Below are 25,255 nucleotides of genomic sequence, written 5' to 3' on the forward strand. Positions count from 1 at the left end.
ACTAGTGCGCTCACTGCGCTGAGCTTTGTGAATGTGAATGGTACATTACGTGCACGTTATAACCTACGCACAAAGGGAAGACAGCGGACGTATGGCCGAGCTAGTTACTGTACACAAGATCACGGGAGCAATTTTTTCCCCGATCGCTCTCTCTATTGGGTTTGCAAGTGCGATTTCAAAGCTTACAAGAGCGAAATCGCTCAGTGCTCCCGTGTATTTTTTTCCCTGCAATACATATCCTCAAAGGAGGGATAATTTTTTAAAAATCAGGTTTAAAACAAAGATATAAAATTAGAGTCCGATGTTTCCATTCACTTACATGTCCCGCATTCAGTCTTCACTTGAAAAAAATTGGACAGAATTATATTATTATATATTAGTGTAACCATGTAAAATGTAGCATTTTGTATCAAACTAAGGAACCCTCCATGTCTATCATTTGACTCATATAAACTAAGGCTTATGTTTATTAAAGAGTGATTTTTTTTAAATAAAAACTTGAAAAAAATCAATTATAAAAACGTTTATAATCTTAAAGTAAAATATTTCTTAGTTTCCAAAGTGCAAAACATTCATGACTTGTTTTTATACAGTAAACGATGCTCTCACCTGTTTCTTATCCTTTGGTTTTGGCTTTGCATCCATAAGTTCTTTCTTGGTCTTCTCTATATTCTCAGATAACATCTTAATTGACTTCATGATTTCAGCTCTTTTCAAGGTTGTTATGGTCGACTTCCCCTGCTCTAACTTTGCAATCAGGATCTAATTAGAGAATGGGGGGGGGGGATGACATATACAAAATTATTCAAAATATGAACAATTTTAGTCTAAAAAAACAAGATACTAATAATGGAATATTTCTATTTACAAACACATGTAATCACAACTCCATCCGCATAATATGATGCCATGTGCTGCACTCGACCCAGGTGAGGTGAATGGGTACCCGGTAGGAAGAAATTCCTCAAATGCTTGAGCGCCCGATCAAGGTAGCCATGCTTAAGCCGGGGTAATAATAACATAATAATGTTAAGCAGGGCCCGCTGGGAGAAGATTTCAGAACTGAAGTGGCTACCCTGGGGAAAATATAACATTATAATTGTTATTTGGGTCATAGACATAGAGTACAAAAAAGTGACACTATAAAAAAGAGATTTGGCATTTCATTTTTTTTTTTAATTCAGAGGGTCAATAAGGTATTCATGTGGTCATATCTCAGGCCCCTTGAAACAATCCAAACAATTTGAGCTGTGGATGTGGATAAAACAGTGTGAAATACAAAATATGTTTTTTGTATGGTGTCACACTTCAGTACTCTATTGTATTTTCATCTACTTTGAAAATTTATTGAACAAACATAAGAATGCATCAATCATCTTTTGTCATGTTGAAAATGGAATAAATGATATTTCATCTATATAGAGCGATTTAGCAATACATTAAAAACGCGTATTTTGGTCTGCATCAATTGCCTGTGCAGTATCAGAGCGTATCCCTAGAATAACCGAAATCCGAAGATTATCTCGTAAGCTCCTGTACAAAATTTGCTATTGAAGATGAGAGCATATTCAACAGTATACATGTAGTGCGCATGCGCGAATGCGTGAAATATACAACGCGTACAACAATGAAATTAATGCGATGCGCAGCATAAGAGCACTATGACACTCAATTACGTCATAATGAACTACATGCAACTCGCATGTCAACGACCAAATTTGATCTTATGAAGTGTTGATGCCATTATGTGATAAGTGGATATGACTTGTTCAATCAAATTTCTCTCTCTTTTTTATTGCTAGGGGTGGGATAGATGATAATAATTATATTGGATGTCTTAATTTCATGGAATACCAGAAATATTCCACTCGTTAAGAGCCAATAATCCACTCATCTGCGATTCGTGGAATATTTGCCCAAACTCTTGGAATATATCTGGTATTCCATTCAGAGCCATCCAATATAATATAATTATTATTTCATCAGCCTTTGCACTTTCCTTCATCATACAACTTGAACTTTTGAACCCAAGAGGCCTGGCAGTCTTAATTAGGACATGGTCATCTATCCGATTGTGAATTGCATTCCTACTTGTTTACAGATTCTGCCTTTACAGATAACTCATTGTTGATTTCATCCTGTAATCTACACTTTTGCCAGCTCAAAACTATCCCCAACACCTGCTTTATGTACATTTCACCAAGTGTTTCAGTGTAATATACATCCAGTGAAATTTATTGGTACCCAATAGGATACTTGACTTACATCTGTCTCCTTGTGTAGATAATACTATATAATTTGCTGGGGATGGTATTTGCTCTGAATAATCCAAAATGGAGTCCCATAGCATTTACCATTGTGCAATATGTGATATGCACTTTTCTTTTCCAATCTGTTCTTAAATATGTTTTCTAAAATATTCATATGAAAATTAATCTAATGCAATTAATGATACAAATACAACCGTTTGTGTCTACTCTGTCTAATAAGGACACCAATTTATTTACAAAATGAATTATGGATAGAATTCCTTTATAGTGGTTCTGTGTAAATTAGTCTTAACTTATGAGGTAATTATCTTACGTTTTATGTTAATCATCAGATGTTTTGAGCTTTTGAAACTTTTCCTCTTATTATTTTGTATTCTATTCTATACATGTACATGTAATTTCTGGTATGTAAAACTTACTGTATTTTTTTTAAATCTACAACTTTAGCTCTTGGTGAATTATTACCCCCCCCCCCCCGATCAGGTTTACGATAATTTTTTTCTTCATTATTTGAACCGTTTTAAATTGCTCTAAAAATTTAATTTAAAACACATATGAAAACAAAATACATTACCTTTTGCTGCTGGATGAACCCATTCATCAGCTCTTGCTTCTGTTTCTGGATCTCCATCTGCTTCTTGGCTACAAGCTTCTTAGCCTCCTCCTGCTTCTTCCTCACTGCCTCCTGGGCTGCGGCAAGCTTCCTGGCCACCGAGGCCGAAGTGTGGGCCGCTGCGGCCTTCTTGGCGTTGGCCAGGTTGTTCTGGACAGTGACCAGTCTTTGGTTGATGGCCACCGCCTTGGTGTTTATGATCGTCTTGGTCAAGGTGGAGTTGCTGGGTTGGACGACCACCTGAGACAGTTAGATGGAGAGATTTATTTTCATTTATTATTTATTTACTTACTTATTTAATTATATTAATTTATTCATTCAGTAATACATATTTATTTATTTATACAATTACTTATTCATAATTTATTTATTGATTTATCTATTTATTTATTCATTTAATTATTTATAAATTTACTTATTTATTCATTCATTTATCTATCTTTCACTTATCTATATATATATTTATTTTTTCATTTATTTATCCATTCATTTATTTATTTATTTATCTTTTACCTAATTATCTAATTTCATTTCCAGGAATTACATTGACACTTATAACAATAGCAAATTTAATTAAATTGTTAATAATTATCAATACAATATTCAAAATGAAATATCAGAAGACAAAGAAAATACACACACAAAGAAAGTGAAAATAACACTGCCCAAAGCCTGGTAATTTTCAAAGGAAATCAAGTTTCTGTTAAAAGACTCCTCATTAGCTGGTGATAAAAAGAGAATGTTTAATATTGACAATGAATAATCTGTGACAAGATTAATTTGTTATTAAAGGGGCATAATCCAGAATTCAATCTATTTGTAAGGGAATGATATCAATAAAATATATTTATATTGAAGTTATAGTAATGGGAACTCAAATATATTTGTTCAAAAGGGGTAAAAGTTGAAGAAATAGAGACTACATTATCACGAAAAAGTTGAAATGATTGGAAAGACTTTTGACCCAACTTATTTCCATGGGTTTCAATGAAATTAGATGTTATTTATTGAAATGATACACTAAGCAATATCATGTCAATACCAAATCATGTCCATCCAACAAAAAGTCGAGTTCAATAAATAGGGGAACACAATAAGCTTTACACTGAAAATTCATTAATATTGGATATAGAATGAGCCCGAATCACAATGAATTTCTGTTTCCTGATAAATCTTCAAGTCTCCAATCTTTGAGACCAAAAATGCAATACCCTGCAAATCCCAAAGCGGTCAGGATCCGCACTGGCACTGCTGACCGATCCTGATCAGCCTAGTGACTGACAACCCTACCACGCTCTGTGAGCATCTTGGCTTACGACACGAAAGACATGTAGGAGTTGTATGTGTATCCAATGATCATGGCCACATGACCAATCAGAGACGTTCCTTTGTATGGCGTATAATATATATAAACAATAATGTACCCTTGTTCTTGACAAGCAGACTGTGTGGAAAGCACAGACACACGTTGATTTACAAGGGAGTATGGTATTTAATCTAAGCAGTCTATTGAACACAAAAGCACTCATTAAGTCAGAATACCTCTTTTGTGTTTGCTGCTTAAGTTATGATCTAAATAAAAGTATGACAATTCAAAAAATTGTTTCAGATTCATCCATTTATTGATCCATATTAAAATATAGAAATTTGCCCTCCACTGGCAGTGCATACGTGTACACAGAATATGAATAAAATCTCAAGACAAATATATGTCATGCATGTTAAACATTAAAGCAATACATTAAGTTGAAGTCAGCTTTAAATTGGAGCCAATGATGAAACTACGTTAATACAATCTTGAATAAAATTCGTTTTTATTCCTACATGGAGCAATAGATTGAAAATTTAGATTTTAGTATTAATACCATATTTCATAACTTTAATCTTTAAGATTTAATAGGGCTTGGATGCTCTTACATGTACCAAATGATATTGATCATTCCAAATCCTGATCACAAACACATCGCGTAGACAATATATCAAGAGAATGAGAGGAAGGAAAATTTGAGAGAAGGAAAGAAGACACCTCTTACTTTATCTGATGGAGCAGGATGATTCCTAACAACAGTCAGCTGCTTTTTGGTAGGTAATTGTATTCGGTGCTTGGCAGGTTTTCTGGTATGTTGATTTGGCTCATTCTCTCCTGTTGTGTTCTAAAAAATAAAAAATAAAATAAAATCAATTTTGCAGAATTTATGTGACAGCACATAAAAAGTAAAGGAACTGATGCTATCATTGAAGAACTGGATAGCACTTGTAAAAAGAAAAAAAAGCAAGGGAAATGATATGGGTAGTCAAAATTCAACAATCTGTGAAATAATTTCAAATAAATATTTCTTAAATCTAACAGTGGAGATAAAAAGATGTTTGGTGGCACAGAATTTGAGAACAACACAGAAAACAGATATACATGTACAGTTGAGGCAAGAAGTTTACATACACCCAGGAAATTCAAAGAAAAGTTGACACTTGCCAAACATCATAAAGTTTGCTTTATCTTATAAAATATTTGTGCTATCATGACGAATTTGATATCAAACGAATGAGTATGTCATGCCCTTTCATCACATTGCTTTGTCATCAGGAGCTGAAAAATATTTAGGTGTCATTTTCCCCAAAAATTTTTTCAAATTTTAGACAAATAAAAACTAAAAACTTAAAACCTAATTACTTCTCAACACAAACATTTCAGATTACACTTTTTTGTTCAGTGGTGACATATCATGACAGAAAATGTAATATAAATCATAGATTTGACATTTATATATTTCTATGCAATGATGTTTGAAAATATTTAACAAATAGAATACATTTGGCACGAATATTACTTTTTTCTTCAAAGGAAATTCCACCTGAAATATACTTTAATCCCAACAGCATCCCAAATATGTGAAAGAGCTTACTATGCTCTTTCATTTGATACCAAATTAGTCATGGTCGTATTTATGTTAATAATAATAATATAGGTATATTTACCCAGGAAACCAATTCAGTTCTGAAAACTGTTCTCCCAGTGGGCCCTGTAATTATCATATTTCTGAAGATATAGTAAATTTTACGATGTTTGGCAAGAGAACAAATTCCACTGAATTCATGGGTGTATGTAAACTTTTGGCCTCAACTGTACTTATTTTATGTGATGTGCACTTATCAGTATGGTGCAAAAATGAATGGAAGTGGTATCTCTTGTGCCTTGCTTCCAATAATTAAAAACAATTATTTATAGGCCTTGAGCACTTTATACAGTGCATACGGCACTTTTTAAGTCACATTATTATCATACTCCGATAGGAGCACACCGCAAAGCTCTGTAGGTCTATTTTCTGCGCAATTTCCAATGGAGATGATATAAATAATGCAAAATGTAATTCTACCTCGGGAGGGATATGCCAAAAGACCTTGACAAAGCGATTGTTGAAGACTGCCTCTGTGGACTGGTAAGCTTTCTTGGCCTCTAAATGAGTTGAGAAGGTGACCAACGCTGCTTCTAAATCCTGAGCATATGCAATCTGAAAAATAGAAAGTGAAGTGTTGATTATTTACTTTAATTGTAGTATTTAGCAATGTTAGAATGAGAACAACATCAATCAAAATTCAAAGATACTGCAAATGCAAAATGGCCATGAAACCTGGTTGATGTTTCATAAAGCTGTTTGTACGTTACAAGCAACTTTATTAACAACTGGTGATCTTTACTTGTAGTAAATGTTACACACCAAATTTTAATTGATGTTGATTTGGCGCTCAAGAAGGGATCAAGAGTCGTTCATAAAGTTGCTTATAACTTTATACGACAGCGTTATGAAACATCCACTTGGATTCATATTCATAAGATATGGCAACATAATCTGAAACATGGAATGCCAAGTTACTCACGACACATACCTGTAGATTAACAATATTGCCAAACTTGCTGAAGTGCTCGTTGAGCTTGGTGATATTGTTGCAGTCCTTGGGTATCTTGCGCACCTCCAGGATCCTGTTGTTTGGCACAAATCTTCCCTTCCCCTTCCCTCCAATCCTTGCCCTGAGATCAACTGCACCACCAAAACCGGTGCCAGGTCCGCCAGTACTCTGGTTGAAAGGCCTCTTCAGTGGATAACCCATGGCGCTGTCATCACTCTTCACCACAGCTCGTCTCTGCTCCTCTTGGACACCATCATCTTTTTGGCCCATGGTGAGATCGATAACCTTCCTTTCACTTTGGCCTTCATCAGAGGAATCCTTGTTCGTCAGGGCGCCTATCTCTTCCAATTCTGTAAGGTTCAAAGGAGTGGTAGAAAGATGGGAGACAAGGGTATGTAATGGTCAAGTTCTCCCAATAAAATGTTGCTTTGGATAAAATGAACAATATCAACAGACGTCATTCTGAAAATTTTCATCATAAAGCTAAGATATAGGATGTAAATTTGCATAGGAAAATTCATTTGAAGATGATGACCATTTACTTACCGACAACTTTTAGCACTTTGCAAAGTCCCGGTATATTTAGTGTTATAGAAGTTCCCTTTATATATTTGCGGTCTCAAGTTTTGTATGGGCCGGCAACCAAAAACTTGAACAGCTCAAAATATGGTGTCAATGATACGCTGTAATCTTAAGAGACTGGGCTAGACAACTATGTTAGAACTCACGGTAGATGACATCTCCTTTGAAATTGTGGGGTTTTTTTTATAATGAAGGAACATTGCTTTAACACTGGGTGACCCCATCCGCATTTAAACTTTTTGACCACGGATCATCAGTTTGCATCCACCTGTACTGACCGCACAGAAACGTTGTTAGAGCTAACAATGTGCTAACAGAGGCCCTGTTACAACTGGTAATGTGGCAGCGATGCCTAATGATACAACAATGCACTACTTACACAATGAAGTAAATAATTTGACTTCACAATCCAAAAGATGTGACTGAGCTTACTGTTAGTGCTTTGTTAGGCTAACAATGTTTCTGTGCAGTCGGCACTGGTCTACAAGCAGATGGTCTAATTCAATTCTCAGTTTTTCTGGAACCATGAAGGCAAAATCCACTTGGTCCACTAGCAATTTGGTCCAACCACCACTTGGTCTAACTGTCCTTTTATGCCCAGATGGTCTAATTTCCATGTTGTCCGCCTATTATTCTGCACTTTCTCAAATGAAAACTTGGTTCACAAACAGTTCTTCTAATCATATAGAATAAGTGGTGTAGGAAAAAGAGGATGTTAGCTGAAATGGGTAAAGCCACCCCCATAGTCAAGGACTAAACCGTATTTAAAACCTTGGTGACTGACCACATTAACTAGAATTTATATGAAGTGGTAAACAAGCAATTTGGCGATCAGACCATAAGGTGAGTAGGAAAACTGGTTGTAGGAACTACAGGTAGGATAAGACCATGTGGGATCAGACCATGTGGGATCAGACCAAATGGAAAGTAAACAAAGTGGTTTTACACCAAGCAGCCTTTTACCAACTCACCTTCCCTCGTGGTTGTAGGGACCGTTTGGATGCCTACTAAGGTTCTTAGGTTTGATGAGGCCTGCCTTGGTGCTCGGTTGCCCCCAAAGTAATCTACCTGAGCCTCCATGCTAGGGTCTTCGGGGTTGTACCCTTCCATCTGGAAATCTGAGGGATGACAAAATGAAGGAGTTCAGTAACAAAACCAGGGGGTGTTTCACAAAAACTTAACTTCGAGTCGCACTTAAATGTCAGCTGCGTGCAGTATATAACGCAACACCTCACTGGTCAGATCATGTGTACGGTACATGAACTATCGCTGATATCTAGCTATCAGATTACGCGTTAAATGAAATGTTAATGCACATTGGTGGTTAAGCAGGGCCCTGGGCAACCGAAAATGAGAGTCGGGCCACCAAAATCTGTAAAAGCCCACACTCCCAAAGGCTCCCAAAGTTTTGATAAATTGTTATGTTTTCTATAATTTTAGGGCCACCAAAAATATGAAATTGATGATTTTGATGGACTAATCGGGCCACCAAGAAAAAAAGTTGGTGTAGAGCCGTGGGTTAAGCATGACCCTGAGTCACACTTAACTTTTTGTGAACACCCCCCCATCCGGTGGGTGTTTCATAAAGCTGTTTGTAAGTTACAAATGACTATATGTTAGGCTGGTGGCCCTTTCTGGTGCTAAATGTAAATGACAGACCTGCCAACCTTCTACAAAAAAAAGTATTCTTAGAAGGAAAAAAAAGAGTATTTTTAAAAATTTGTCTCAACGGAACATTCACCAGCCTGTTGTAGTGAGATCGGTGAAAAAACATGTGAAATGACTCTACATGACAACTTGATAATTCATCATTTTAAACATGTGCTCGTTGGCAAAAATTTACTTGTTCTTTTTATGCAACAAGTTACTGGCCCGACAGTGATTTTTACCGGTCTGGGAATTTCAGACTGGCGCTAGTGCCGCGCGCTGTGTATAATACATACTCCATGATTGGAAATTTGAAAAAAAAAGTAACAAATCATATAAAAAAGTATTTGGTGTATTCATAGCAAAAAAGAGAAACAAATACTCTAAAAAAGGAAACGGTTAGCATGTCTGATATGATGTATCCCTGTATAGCTGACAAAGTACATGACTACATGTTCAAGTCGAGCATAAAGTTTTACATAACTTTAAGAATGACTATATGCATGACCTTTGACCTTTTGTGCTACAGTACATGTATGTCTTATATCCCTGTGTAGCTGACTTAGTACCTAATAACATGTTCCAGACGTGTGTTAAAATACCCAACGGTAACATCATGAAATTGGTTACATAAAAAGACCAATGATGCTAAATGTGATATACCATTTCCAATATCAAAATAGGTTAAATTCTGTTACAAAATCTATATCCACATTATTTGAATACAGAAATAATAATTCAAATGAAACAACAATGTACCCTTGTTCTTGACAAGCCGACTGTGTGAAAAGCACAGACACAAGTTGATTTACAAGGGAGTATATGGTATTTAATCTAGCAGTCTATTGAACACAGAAGCACTCATAAAGTCAGAATGCCACTTTTGTGTTTGCTGCTGACACCTGCCCTAGTCATCAATTCCCAATATTCTTATGTATTTCTTTTTTTTACTGCTTTTCAATAGAATATGTTGGCGACTTTATTCTGATCATTAACAACAAGAAATTGAATATAAGATAGTAACAGTAAAAATAATGATTAACTTCTGAATATTGGCTCTGAAAAACTCAATCTGCATTGAATTTGTACATTTGTAATTCATGTTTTCGAAAGTGTTGCATGATGAAAATTCTCAAATATTAGGGATTAATTGTAAAAAATGCACCCCTCTCATCTGAGTATTAGGATCAATGCTCACCTTGAGAAGATGCATAATTCTTAGTTTCTGATGGTGGTGGAGGGGGACTGCATTCCCTAGGAGGTGAAGATGGAGGTTGAGGCACTGGAAGCAAGAGAAAAACACTCATATTTCAGACAAGTCATTTGAGTGCATAATCATGAAGAAAACTATCGCTATGTTGGTTCTTGTTGTTGTTAAGATGAATCTTATCATGTTGCACTTTCACTGTAGTTTACAATAACAAACAGTATTGCTCCTATTAAACTTTGCACCTCTAAACGTAAAGTTCTGAGGGAAGTTGGGAAAAATACTGATTTTAGAGTTATGATATAAAAGTTCTCTACAGGAATTAGGAGACTGTTTTAAGAATATATGAGATTTCCACCACTGCCATCTTTATAAAATTACAGCTTTTTCTGAACTGCCCTCATTATTTTCCCCATTTATTTATACAAGGTTTTAACAGCCCATTCATGATATGGTCTATTGCAACGGTAGATACAAATCACAGTTCTGTCACGTTACTTCAGCACTCTAAAAATCATATGAAATGGGTAGATTCTGACAGTTATTGACTGACCTGGTGGTGGTATAGTAGCATCTGGTGCAGGAGGTAGAGGAGGAGGGGGTCTGTTCATCTGAAGAGGCATCGGGGGAAGAGGTGGTCCTCCAGTCGGGGGTGGTGGTATCCTCATGTGTGGGGGCAACCCTGGAGGGGGTCCAGGGGGCGGTCCGTTGGGCCTCAGTGGTCCATGCATCCTTCCAGGGGGAAGAAGAGGCACACCTCTTGGTGGGGGGGGCAAGGGTATCCCAGTAGTGGGTGGAAACCCAGGCGGGGGCATGTTGAAGGGGGGTAGAAGGGGTGGAGGGGGCTGAGAAGGGGGTAACGGGGGTAGAGGAGGTTGTGGGGCAGGGGGTATTGAAGGCACTGGTGGTCGGGCATCCATGTTTGGAGGCGGTCTGAACATGTCTATATCCTCCACGACTACAGGGTCGTTGCCATGATCGTATGGACAAAATTCTCCTTTCATGCAAAAACCCTTTTCTGTAGAATAAATATATATCAGAATGGGAAATTGTTACTCTATAATTACATAATGAAATCCACTTTTTCAATATAGTTGCTTTTATGTCTTCATGACTTTACACTGTATTATGCAAATAAAACATAATAGAAAAAACAATCAACAATGACTTCCCATTTTTTATTGACACGGTTTGCAGACCAACATTTTTTACTATTTCATTCTATACATTATTCTAGTCACATAATATACAAATTCTAGCAAAGTTACATACAAAATTTACTTGCATGAAACTAGATATAAAGCATTCGACTTTCAAAATCTGTTAAATTACAGATTACAATAAATTCCTAACTTCCATAAATCCCCTCCACTACGAAATCACTGCTAAAATCACTAACCATCATAATCTCTACATCTCTGTCGTATCCTCTGAACAGGTTGTTCTCCCTGCTTGGATGAACCCTGCACAGGTTCAGGTCCATCGTTGGACACTACAGTGATGACGCTGCTGATTGCAGATGGTTTAGCGCTATTTTCTTTCAACCGATCATCGCGGTCTCGATCTAGGTCCCTGTCACGATTTCTTCCGCGATCATCATACCTGCCGGAGTCTGAAAGATTGGAAAAATCACAAAACTGGTAATTAACCAGTTATTTTCTTTGCGATTGATCGTTATAGCCTCACGCAAGGTCATTTTCCTTCACAATCACCATATGCAATGGAATGTAAAAGAATGGGAAAATCATGGGACTGGTAACCAACCAGTTATTTTCTTCGCGATCGGTCATTATTATGTTAACTTCAGTCATCCCAAATAAAATCTTACTTTTTGCAAAGATATATGAATCAAGCCATACAACGATTTCATTACAGACTACAATATCAATAATTCATGAATTCTTTACACCCAGCGAGAGCACAGTAAGGATTTGTTTACTAGTAATGTACATGGATGTATGTTGAATTTCTAAGATTACACAATAATATTTCGGTTGATCTTCCTACCTCTTCCATCGCGCCCTCTCATACGATCTCTTTCCCGGTCTCTGTCTCGATCTCTGAAATCTCTATCCCTGTTACGCTCCCTATCCCTATCTCTATCCCTGTCTCCATACCGGCGAGGGCCGTAGCGATCCAACCGATCATCTCTCCTCCTTCGGTCATCATCTCTTCTCCTTCTCCTGCAATGACAACGAAGACGTCAAAGGCAAAGAGTGTAAGGATCAAGAAATAGATTTATTTATTTCCATTCAACAAAATAAACAAATATAATCAATGTAATAGTACATATATTCAATACAATGTAGACAGTTCAATAACGTTTTATAACAAATATGGAAGATAAGGAGGGACTTGCCAAGAAAGCAATGCTTGTATAAAAGGCAAGTCCCCAAACTTAGTTTCAATACTAATTATCAAAGCTATATACAATAATGGAGATGGTAAAAACAAGTAATCTACAAAGACAAATCAAAATAAAGCAACTACAAAAAATAAGAGAAGACCCCGAGACGCCAACGAGTGTGGACGCATGCAACCCAGCTGCTCCTCACCCGGCGCCAAGGTCTACAACCTGTAGAAGCATCGTAGCTGTTATATTATTATAGATCTACCTGTTTTCTACCGTGTGGCATCATTAATGCAAGTGTCAGGTGAGTATAAGTTGTTGTCACTGTTTCATTCCGTGAGTAAGTACCGTAAGTAACGGTCTATTAACCGCACCTTTTTCTCGGCGGGATAGAAGCAAAAGTCGGGGGTGCGGTTTATCCACGGTGACGGGTCTGAGCCCGCCCGCGTAACCCCTCCCGAACATGTAAGACGTCTGCCAGTTCACAGCACATCGAGTGGCCGGGCGTAGCCGCCCAGGACAATGTCGTTTAGAGGGGTATGAGCCGCGGGTAATGGGAAGCGATTATTACGATCTTAATCAAATATTGTCCATAACAAACGCACCCACCTTCATGACACTAATTTCGACTTTATTCTCGATTCATAGCAGCGAAGTTCCTTGGCTAAGTTCAAAGAGACGCCAAGCATTCTCGGTTATAATTTGTCATAGCTAGCTGACCGAGAGCCGATAGCTTGCGTTGTATTGTGGTTATAGTGCGACTCAAGCTGGCGCTATTCATTTTAACCCCTCTCCAAAGTCCCGTTTCGCGCCAGCTTATTTTTTCTTTCCTGTTTGCTTTTCATAAGATACCATGTACACCGTGCACCACGCACAAGAGAGACGGCACGAAGCCGTAAAACAACTGGAAAAAATGCAAATTTCTTTGTTTCTTGAACCTTCCGTAATCCCGTATCCAAAATTCATGCTAAGACATCGAATGCTAGACAAATTCTGAAAGTGATTGTGAGGTTGTGATGCAAGAAATGTGATCACAATTTGATAAGATGTACTGGTAAGTGGTACCGTATCGTAGTTTGCAATGTACAAAAACGGCAGTGCTGTGTGTGTGTACACTGTGACTGTGAGGTGAGTGAGTGTGTAAGTGGCCAATATTGTCGGGACCTTTCTTTCTTGCTAACATTTGTAGATTAATTGATCAAGAACAGCAGATTTCCACATATCGGTAATCTCTTTAATACTTTGAAATCTTTAACTTAGTTTTTGTTTCTTCGTACCTCAAATATGCATGTAAATGTGAGAAGGATTTTTTTTTTTTTTTTTTTTTTAAAGTCCAAAGTTGGGGGTGTGGTTAATACACGGGTGCGGTTTATAGTCCGTTACTTACGGTATCCATATTTAAACCACAACTTCTGACCAGGGTCTGTCCTCCATGACATACATGTTCTGTACATGCATTCTGCGATAGATATTTAGCATGAAAAGAATATTTCATGAGTTTCTTCTTTCAAGTCCTGCACAACTATTAAAAGCAAAATTTTAATAGCAAATCTGGATAAATAGGGTTAAATTAAACCCAGGTTCACAATTTGTTTATTACAAGTACCTTGGGCTGTAACTTCTGCTCCTACTCCTGTTCTTGGGTGAGTGGCTCCTGGACTTGCTCCTTGAATGTGACCTGGAGTGTCTCCTGCTGCTCCGCCGATGATCCCTCTCATCATTCTCTACAGTCTGGAATGAAATGCAAACATGTTGTTTTTATTTTGATGTTATTGATGTTATGTTTGTCCCCCCCTCCCCCATCATAGCCTTTACTTTTAAGGGTTGTCTTACCATTTGGTTACAATGCACTGTATATTAAACATTTTCACTATTTCACATGGTTGAATAAAACTTAAATTAATGTTGACATGGTGAAGTTGATAAATAAATAGTAAAACAGTATTTAATAAATATTCTTGAAAATAGCACTATCGAGAAAGCTCACCAAGTGGATGTCATCTTTTTTTTTTTTTTTGAGGGGGAGGGGAGGGGGTGTTTGTTTCATTGTATACGCATACCTAACTCACATCCAGAAACCCTAGAAAGTTACATCAATCATAAAACCCATGGATATTTCCCATTTTCTAATTTTTCCTTTTATGTTGATGAAAATATCAATATAATATAAGGTTTCCATAGCTTTTTATGAAACACTTACTTAGCACTGGGCAAAAAATACAATAAGATCTTTGGTCCTCTTTAATCGTAATGATGACAAGAATGTTCAAACAAAAATCATATGGCAAGGTTTCCAAAAGGGACATAAATGCCGAGAATAGAAGGTAACAGTAATGCCTTTTTACAATTAGAAGGGATATGTGTGATTATGAAAGATGAAGAGCCCATGGGGAGATGGGGGGGGGGGGGTGCAGCGGATTGTCACGCTCGTTGCTGTTGGTGGTATGGTACTTCCGCTGTTTGAGATTTTGGGAAAATCCAGGGGCTCTTGCTCATGTACTTAACATACATGTATATTTGACTTCTTCAAGAAGGTTTAATCCAACAGCCCATTTCAGGAGCTACCAATGGCCCTTTTCAGGGCCACCAAAGATTCAAGAAAGATAGCGTCCTATAGTATGGTAATAAATGACTACCACATAATAAAATAATTTATTAAAAATAAATCAAATCCAATAGTAACATGTACATGTAAATAGAAACAAAAAACAAAGCAAATACATGTAGTTTATTTCTATAATTATTTTATTACAATTCATATGCACATACATACACTTGTACATACCCTTTCTTGTTATACAATACAATTGTTTAAAAAATCAAAATGGCTGCCAACCTGTCTATAGTGGCCACTTTCGCTGCTTCCCTTGAGTGTCCACTATAGACAGGTTTGACTGTAGTTATTACATCACTATATTTGCATGTATTCTGCCTTCTTCTCATTTAATGAAAATTGTATTGTGTTTCATGATTCCATAATAAAACACATGCGCATACACACAAATATATTGTTGTCTGCAGAATCAACTATTTTTCAAAACTTGCTCACCACATCTCTATTGGAGCTCCTTGACCGAACCTCTTCTTTGGTTGACGTTTCAACAACAACAGCACTGGTCGGTAAGTCGCCACCACCAGGAGCCGCTGCCGCAGGCTGTAATGGTGGATCTTGTTTGCCGCCCTCTACTGCTGTAATATTGGCACTTCCCCCTGGAATGTAAGACTTTGTGGCAAGAGCGACAAAAAGGTCATCTACGAAGGACTGGGTTTCTGCAAAAAAACAGCACAAAATGGATGTAAAATTGCATTGTCAGTAATTAATGGCACATTGAACATTCACTTTCACAGATGTGTACATGCAATAACAAACACAATATCTTGACAAATATGGGGAATTTCAGCAGAAGGACAATCTAAGATTGGAATGAAATATAAAAACTCTTTAAAGGACCTGAGCCTCAACTCGAACAGTGTTTTATTTTGACCTGTAGAATAAAATCATACAAGTAGCTGCACAATCTTGGAGATAAAATTCTTGTATTCTTTACTTGATATTCAGTTACAATTAAGTAATTACCTTACAGAAATTACATCCTTTACATGCACTGTAACTTTCTTCAAAATCATTACTTGAAAAGGTGGGTTGTGGTAGTAGCAGTTAGTTTGAAAAAATAAGAATGTACATTGTTGATGACTTGTATTGGCCAATGTTGTGGTTAAGAATGTAAAACTGCTGGTGCCATAACCTCATCTCAGACCTGCAACAGCTGTACTTGCATGAAAAGTCCTGTAGGGTAATTACCTTTACTATACATGCAATGCAGATGTGATGTTCCATCTCTATATTTTCAGCCAATCTGATTTTTCTTTCAGTTCATGGGTGCAAAATCTTACACTTAAAGGTCAAGTCACCCCATAAAAAGGTTGATTTGTACCAATATAAAAAACAAGCATAAAGCTGAAAATTTTATCAAAATCGGATGTAAAATAAGAAAGTTATGACATAAAGCTTCACTTATTTTTCACAAAACAATTATATGCACATAAAGTGAAATGCAAACAAGATTCGATGATGTCCCTCACGATTTGTTTAATTTTTTATAACTAGTTTGAATTAAAGAATATTTTAAGTTTTACCCATTTGACAGCAAGGACCATCTTCACTGAAAATGTTAAAACAGTAATTCAACATGTTCAGGGAGGAATAAAACTTTGTTTCACAGGACAATGAGGAGAAAATTAGAATACTTCATATAATAAAATACGGAAGAAATAGTCAGTGGACGACACCATCAATCCCTTCATTTGCATACTGACCAGAATTGGCATATAACTAGTAATTATAAATGGCAACAATGCTGGCTATACTATCATGGAAGCTCTACTAGTAGTACATTGTGTAAAAAACATACCATTTACAAGAAAGACACCAAGCTGATCAATGCATGTAGCCCTCAGCTCATCTGCGCTTTTATCCTTCTTCGCCAACGCCACTACATACTTGGCTAAGGCATTAGGGTCCGCATCACAGCTGTTGGAGATAAAATATTACACATGTATGTGTTAAAATCATGACAATTATTGCACTGGTTCACATGATTAAACTGCTTTATCTTCCCTTTTTTTCCGCACAATCGTGTTCAAACTTCCCCTTAAAATGAAAAATTGTACTGTTCCAAGTTTTAATCCCTAATGATGTTAACGTTATACACTAAGGCCCGTATTCTGAAGTCGGGTTTAACTTAAACTCAGGTTTAAAGTTATGGTTTAAGTATGGATAGCCAATTGTTATATAAATCACTAACGGTAGAGATTTCATATTTCAGCTCATTTGGCTCTCAAATCATTAATAATTGTCTAGGAAGTATAAATAGATGATTATCTTCACCATCGATGAATCAGGAAAGAGCACAGTAAAAATAAGAAACATACAACTTGAAAAAAATTTGAAACTTTTGGCTTCCCATAATTTTAGCACAGAGTTAGACCATGGTCTAAGTTAAACCTGACTTCAGAATACAGGCCTAAGACTGCCTGGACGTATGGTTTTATCATGACTCCTGTTTGAAGTTTCCAGCCTGAAATGCACAAATGTTGGGCCCATCACAATCGCCAGACAGATCGTGGGAATCAACAACTTAGCTCAGTTGGTTAGAGCGCCTGTTTCGGATAAGACCATTCAAGATCGACGTTCAGGGGTTCAAGTCCCACTCATGCCGAGAGACATCTTACAAAAACTGATGCTAACATTGTATGTTATTGTGCCTCACCGGTGCACTCAGTGTACTCTGTCCAATGGAAAGGATGCAAGCATTGCTCACTGTATAGGAAAGTCACAACCTACTGTATATGCACTTTTACTAAACCAATACACTGGGTGATTTCAAGTACGGTGTTGAAATCTGGTGTTGGTGTTGTGACAACACCAACACCAGCCACAACACTGTACTTGAAATCAGGCTGGTGTTGGGATCGACCTCGGAAAATATGACGTATTTCCGGCAGTTCGTGTCGAAGGCTGGTGTTGAATGTTGTCTACTGAACCCAGCACTGCGGCAGGTGTTGACGATCTACGTGCAATTTCCCCATTCACCAACACAAAACCCCAGGGATTGGGAAAATCATGATCTCAAGTTCGGTGTTGGTGTTGGCAATCTTAAGCCTGTGAACAGGCCGCGAACACGATGAACAATCCCCCTAACATTAGCTTTTACAGTTAAAATCAGTACAAATTATTTGAGCTTCATATATTTTGATGAAGATGAGATTCACCCTTTCGAATTCTTGAATTAATTAAAGCATTGGTATTCTGTACGATGAGAATCTAATGCATTTCTCTCCAATTTCATTTTCTTTGTCGAGACTTCTCGCGTGAAGTTGAGATGATTTAGCAGCGCAGCGCAGAGGCATGACGTCATGTGCTTTCGATAACGCAATGGATATCGTTCCTCTGAACCCAGCTCAGTGTTGGAGTTCGGTTCAGCTGCCTTTTTATGCACTCAACACCAACACTGAACTTGAAATCACCCGATATCACTGCCAGTTCCCAGCAAACCTCAACAGGACTTGAGGATATCTCATAATACACCAATAAGATGGTCTGTCATGTCTCTAACTATAAAATGAAGAAGTCAAGAAACATGCAGTATTTTGATAGTCCGGCCGAGCAAGAGCCTAATAATTGGCCCATTGTGCCACTGTTTGCACATAGATTTTGATGGAAAAATGCGCACTTTATGTGTGGAACCGTGACTGCAGTGTGACGAAGGATTCCCATGCTGATTTTCTACAGAGGCTGTAATACATCGCAAAATACAAAGAAAACCTGCAACTCTTCATAGCTTTCGAGTTATATTCCATTTAGATCTACCCTGTTTTCCTCCAATATTAAACACATTCTAGATATTGAGGCACAGATAATAAAATTTCTTTGAATGATAAAAATTAATCTTTGCATAATAAAAATCAAGATGAGTACATAGTTTTAGAATCCCTTCCAAAATACAGCGGTAATCTCAAGAGGTGTTTGGAAAATACAGTGGGATTTTCATTTTAGTGAGTCTGTGATATTTTGGTAAATGGTGGTGAGTTTTTTACCCGATTGCTATTTGCTAGGAAAGCATGAATACTTGTAATAATGTAAGCAAGAAACCAGAGAAACCATTCAAGCAAAAATTACATGTAGTTTTAGCACGCTTATATGCTCAAGTTATAAATGTACGTGCTCAGCATACATGTAGGTTGTAAAGCCAGAAAAGATAAGAAAAGGATAGAAACGTTTTCAGAATACCTATTTGAGATCGTTACGTAGATATTAACATATTTGAGATAAGAACCTTTTTAGAATACTGCCCCCAATTTTTTTCTTCTTCTTCAGATCAGGTAGTAGAGGCCACCATCTGGTGTATTGTCATATAAAACTCTAAGACGTAAATGTATTAAATGTGGAATTATTATTTTTAGTACTTACAAGACTACAAGTTGTACAAATACGACAGGTTCTAATTTTTTTGCCCTTGTTAACTTTAATAAAAATCATGTAATCACGACATGTTAACCAGGACTTTGATTACCAGGCATTGATGACATCATCTTCTTTTTCTTCTCTAAAAGTACAGGCCACCATCTGGCATATTGTCGTACTGTTGTGCAGGTGCAATGTATGTACAGTGTCTCAAATGAGGGGTCTAAAATAAACTGCCAGTAGGCTACCCAGCAGGAAATATTTTCCAGGCCTTGCAAACATTATATTCCATTATATTTTGGGACATAAGATCAATACAAACAAATGCCAATAAGTAAGAGTAAACCTTGCATTTGCATTATCAAATGATGTTCTAATGCATACTTAGATCTAGGCCCCCCCAAAAAAACAATCCCTGTGTGAGTACAAAGTGATCAAATTATCATGCTTGTTAAAAAAAATGCATATTTCATGGACAGTCATTTCTCTACAAAAATTATTCAAATTTCTTTAAAATCTGAAATCATCATCATATGACCTGTAATCACCTTTTAATATAGATTTCTAAGATCAGTGGATCTATTCACAAAAATATTGACAAAATATTGGCAAATTTGTCAACATTTGCGCCCGTTCCGAAATAGATCTGAAAAAAACTTCTCAACAAGCATCAGGAAACCATCATTCGCAATCAGATATCGGAAAAAATGTGAGTAAAACGTGATAGTACGTATGTAGAATCTAGGCCTAGGCTGATAGTGATAGTACTTCTACTGAGTACTGACCGATAACATTTTGAAGTTCATCTTATATAAATATCTCACCTTTTGAGTTTGTCTTTTTGTTTATTAAATCTCCACAAAACTTTTGTCCGCGATGTTAGACGACACTTTTTCAGAATGGTTTTCCAGCACAGCACGCACTCATTGAATTGATCAGAATAGCAGTCCTTCACGTTTATAATTTCGTGGAGCTCAATAAATCGCTCTCCTTATTTTATTGAGGAGCTCAATGGAGCTCCTCAGAATCGCTCTCCGTGAGGAGCTCAAATCAATTCAATGCAATACATGTATGATAAATTGTAGATTTTTCTTAACATTGTATATATGCAATAGCTGTGTTAGCTATTAATTAATCTGTGGTGAAACTAGGCCTGGGTCACGTCAATACGTTCACAAGATGTCGTATGCGCTACTGCTAAAAAAAAAAAAAAAAATGACAAAAAAAATTGAAAAAAAAATTGAAAAAAAAAATTGAAAAAATTACACATTTTACATCTTTAAATCCATGAAATGGCTTTCTTTTTTCCATAATTCCTTGAAATTACTTTGATTTAGTTGAAAACTATCAGAAAAATGAAGAATATTCACCTCTTTCCCGACTCTGATTTGAACTTACCTCGGTAAATATTGTAGTCCCACATGTAGACTTCCATGGTGTTGCCATGAAAATCTACATATGGGACTACATGGGACTGCAATATTTACCGAGTTTAAATTAAAATCAGAGTCGGGAAAGAGATGAATATTCTTCATTTTTCTGATAGTTTTCAACTAAATCAAAGTAATTTCAAGGAATTATGGAAAAAAGAAGACCATTTCATGGATTTAAAGATGTGAAATGTGAAATTTTAGCAATTTTTTTTTCATATTTTTTTTTTTTTTTTTTTTTTTAGGAGCGCGATTTTTTGCTCTCCTTATTTTTTTCAAGGAGCGCGGTAGGAGCGCCGGCGCGATCGCGCTCCTCAAAAATGAAGGTCTGGAATAGAATTTTGAGATCGCGGTAGATCTACTGGCGAAACTTCTTTAAGGACAAGTCCACCCCAACAAAAAAATTATTTGAATAAAAAGATAAAAATCCAACAAACATAAAACTGAAAATTTCATCAAAATCGGATGTAAAATAAGAAAGTTATGACATTTTAAAGTTTTGCTTAATTTCATAAAACAGTTATACATGTATGCACATCCTGATTGGTATGCAAATGAGGAGACTGATGACGTCATCCACTCACTAAATATTTTATTGTATGAAATTTCAAGTGAAACAACCATTCAACCCCCTGAACATGTGGAATAAGCATTGCTCAATACTATATGGTTCAGTCAAGTCGGTCCTTATTGTCAAATCTGTAAAAAATGAAATATTATATCATTCAAACAATAAAAAACAAAAGAAATAGTGAGTGAGGGACATCATCGACTGTCTCATTTGCATGTCACCAAGTTGTGCATTTCAATGTTTTGTGAAAAATAAACGAAACTTTAAAATGTCATAACTTTCTTATTCTACATCCGATTTTGATGAAATTTTCAGTGTTATGCTAGTTTGATTTTTCTCTTTTTATTCAAATCAACATTTTTTGGGGTGGACTTGACCTTTAAATTAACCTCAAGATTTAGACCTGAGACCTCTAACTGTTACAGCCTCTACCTTGGCTTGAGCCTAAGGCTAAGCCCTAATCTACTTCACATTTTCTTCAATAAATTTTAAGTTTACGATTTTGCCTTCAATTTGCAAGCTATTAGGCCTAGTATTATTTGAATTGGTTTTTGTATAAAATGTAAATATTTTGTGAATGAAGTTTAACGGTAGCCTGATCATGCTGATGAATAATTTTGAAATGTCAATTGTTAGCGCAGTTTGTTAATGTTAAAAAAAAATTTAATCATAATGTTGGACACCCCACATTACATGTATAAGTTAATATAAGAAAATATAACAAACAGTTCATGCAGGTAGATACTTGGTATACCCAGTGGTTGTGTGTCCGGACGGGTTGGGTTCAAGGGTGTCCGGACACATGACTTTTACTCTCAATTTTGAAAAGTTTACAAGCAATGTCTTTAATTCTTTTTAGCACAGAATATAAGAAAATATTATAAAGAACAAATATTGATGGTGAAAAAAAACTATTCAACCTATATTTTTGGTTTATTCCCGAGATAAAAACAAGGCTTCATTTCTGTTACGTGTCCGGACACCCAACCCCCCATCCTATTCAATGGTAGGAATCCTCCAAAAGACCTATATGATGGGGGGACCTAAAGCTACGCACTTTGTTTCCAAACGATAAAAACTATGCCAATTGTAATATTTGAACAATTATTTTTCACTAATTTGTATTAAATATTCTAAATATCCTTAACCAAGAAGAAAATATCACAAAACTCACTAATACGAAAATCCCGCCGTGTTTTCCGAACACCTCTTAATTTCGCCGCCCGATGTAGAAGGGGTCCTAAAGCTACGCACTCAATTTATCATGCAAAGAAATAGTATTTCCTGTGCCTCAATTTCTAAAATATGTCCGTATTATTATAGGAAAATATGAAATCAAAGTGAATATAACTCCGAAATTCCAAACATTTGCTGGTTTTCTCTGCATTCAAGGATTTATTGCAGCCTCTGTAAAAAAATTGAATAGGGATCGTTCGTCACAGCTTCACACACAGAGCTAGAGTGCGCATTTATTTTGCCATTGGAATTGCATGCGCGATGAGTGGTGCGTAGCTTTAGGACCCGCGTAGCTTTAGGACCCCCAACCATATACCCAGTTGTTGTGTGTCCGGACAGGTTGTGTGTCCGGACGATCAATTTTAGAAAGTCATTCGGAAAAAATTACACGCGAAGTTTCATCAATTTTTAATACAAAATGTTAGGAAATATTATAGAGAACAAAATAGTAGGCCTAGATGATTACAACTATTGAATTCACATCTTTAGTGTAATCCAAAGTAAAAAAAGAAGGCTTCAAAAATATAAAGTGTCCGGACACCCGACCCCCCATCCTACTTGGCTATATTATGCTAATAGTAATACTCACATTGGTTCCAACTTTTTGGACAGCCATGTCATCAAGTCCTCCACATTTTCAATAACAGGCATTATTGTGTCCTTTTCCAGCTGAGCTTCGACTCTTCGTCTGTAATTCAATTGAAATTGCATGCACATGCACTTTGTGCACTAGGCCAGTGCAGTGTCGACTCGTGTAGAAAATACTGACTTTGAAAGTTGATGTCCGTAACGTATGTTTTACGTAGTCACACAATTCGCAGAGACTCAGCAGAATCAGTGGCAGAAGAGCGTAGGTGCTTCAATATAGTTAAAAAAACAATTTCAACCACTATCTATTTGATAATATACACGCCATCTTTGACTCAATTTATGCGAAATTTGTGGAATTTTCAGTGTAGTCCCACACATAAACGCACAATGCACGTTGACTCTTCACTTATTTTTCTTACGCTTGCGCACGCTGTACGTGCGCGTACAATGCATGCAGCTAAAGCACGTGCGCGCTGTTTGAAAAATTAATAATCGTGCCGTGACGCCTTATATTGGGGCCTTATTGCAGCTTTTTTTTTTTGGGGGGGGGGGGGGGGGGTTCACGGGAGTAAAATACTTTCCATAGACTTAATTGTGTGTTAAAATGGCACTTAAAAAAAAATCATAAAAATAAGGATGAAATTAGAGGGTCGAATGTTTACTACCAGTTGGTAATTAACATCCGGGGGGGGGGGGGGCACTTCCATGTATTGACGAGTGGCGGGACGAGTGGATACAAAACACGTAAAAAGGATGTCTTTTTCAAGATAGGGCATGTTTCGTAACGTAATAAGGGCGCCAAAAACACTAAAGCTAAAATAATGAAAAAAGGGTTTATATTTCGCTATAGCAGGCTATACAGAGTGAGTCAGAAAAAATGTCCCACTTTTGTAAAGTTGAATTGTTTAAAATATGAATATTTAATCATTAGTTTCATGATATGTCTTGATAGAGGTATCCTCCAAGTAGACAGACAGACTGGCATGCTCACACACACGCACACACACAAACACACACAACACACATGGTAATAACTGGTTCATAATTTTCTCTTTTCTGATTAAGCATTGATTTTTAGCAAGATCGCTGAATGTTTAAGTGGCAATTCCCGACAATCTTTCCCCTTAAAACACATTCACTACCACCATCATATCATCATCATCACGGGCATCATCATCCTCATTGAGACCTAATGACCTATGTTGTGGTGCGAATTGAGGACGAACCATGATTCGTGTACTTTTGCTACTGTAAAAAGAGGCTCAAGTGACTGCTGCCAAATCAGGCAAGCCCTTTTATAGGCAAGTGCAACAAAAGCACAGACATCCATTGTAAATTTTCATTGTTAACCAACAAAAGACATAACCAGCATATTGGATTTATGTGCACTTGATGATGATGATGAAGATGAAGATCAAGATCAAGATGATGACAATGAGGATGATGATGATGATATGATGGTGGTAGTGAATGTGTTTTAAGGGGAAAGATTGTCGGGAATTGCCACTTAAACATTCAGCGATCTTGCTAAAAATCAATGCTTAATCAGAAAAGAGAAAATTATGAACCAGTTATTACCATGTGTGTTGTGTGTGTGAGTGTGTGTGTGTGTGTGTGAGGGTGTGTGTGTGTATGTGTGTGTGTGTGTGTGTGTGTGTGAGCATGCCAGTCTGTCTGTCTGACTGTCTTTGTCTAAAGCACTGTTTTATTCATCACCCAGTAACTTGGCGCAAGTGAGATCTGACAGTCTTCTAAAGATTGTCCGATGTTCAGTCATGCGTGTACGGGATCAAATGAAAATGGTACTTGAATGTACTTGGAGGATACCTCTATCAAGACATATCATGAAACTAATGATTAAATATTCATATTTTAAACAATTCAAATT

The 25,255-nt window shown here is 36.7% G+C and overlaps 1 protein-coding gene across 3 annotated transcripts in view; it reads right to left on the minus strand.

Annotated features, from left to right (window-relative positions):
* Positions 1–23,868, minus strand: part of LOC129260931 (RNA-binding protein 26-like) — a 35,565-nt gene extending 11,697 nt beyond the window's left edge. Inside the window, exons 1-14 of one of the 3 annotated variants that reach the window (XM_054898939.2) lie at positions 23,366–23,868; positions 16,988–17,106; positions 15,625–15,845; positions 14,182–14,306; positions 12,233–12,408; positions 11,625–11,837; positions 10,779–11,243; positions 10,217–10,300; positions 8,343–8,489; positions 6,769–7,139; positions 6,258–6,392; positions 4,917–5,036; positions 2,845–3,123; positions 610–762 (exon numbers count right to left, since the gene is read on the minus strand). In XM_054898939.2, coding sequence (XP_054754914.2) covers positions 610–762; positions 2,845–3,123; positions 4,917–5,036; positions 6,258–6,392; positions 6,769–7,139; positions 8,343–8,489; positions 10,217–10,300; positions 10,779–11,243; positions 11,625–11,837; positions 12,233–12,408; positions 14,182–14,306; positions 15,625–15,845; positions 16,988–17,106; positions 23,366–23,493 — 2,736 coding nt within the window. In that variant the 5' untranslated portion in view covers positions 23,494–23,868. The remainder of the gene's footprint in view (positions 1–609; positions 763–2,844; positions 3,124–4,916; positions 5,037–6,257; positions 6,393–6,768; positions 7,140–8,342; positions 8,490–10,216; positions 10,301–10,778; positions 11,244–11,624; positions 11,838–12,232; positions 12,409–14,181; positions 14,307–15,624; positions 15,846–16,987; positions 17,107–23,365) is intronic. The other 2 variants (XM_064114223.1, XM_064114225.1) reach the window with 2 other exon arrangements.
* Positions 23,869–25,255: the final 1,387 nt, after the last annotated feature.

The sequence above is a fragment of the Lytechinus pictus genome, unplaced genomic scaffold (assembly GCF_037042905.1).
Source record: "Lytechinus pictus isolate F3 Inbred unplaced genomic scaffold, Lp3.0 scaffold_19, whole genome shotgun sequence".
Classification (NCBI taxonomy): Eukaryota; Metazoa; Echinodermata; class Echinoidea; order Temnopleuroida; family Toxopneustidae; genus Lytechinus; species Lytechinus pictus.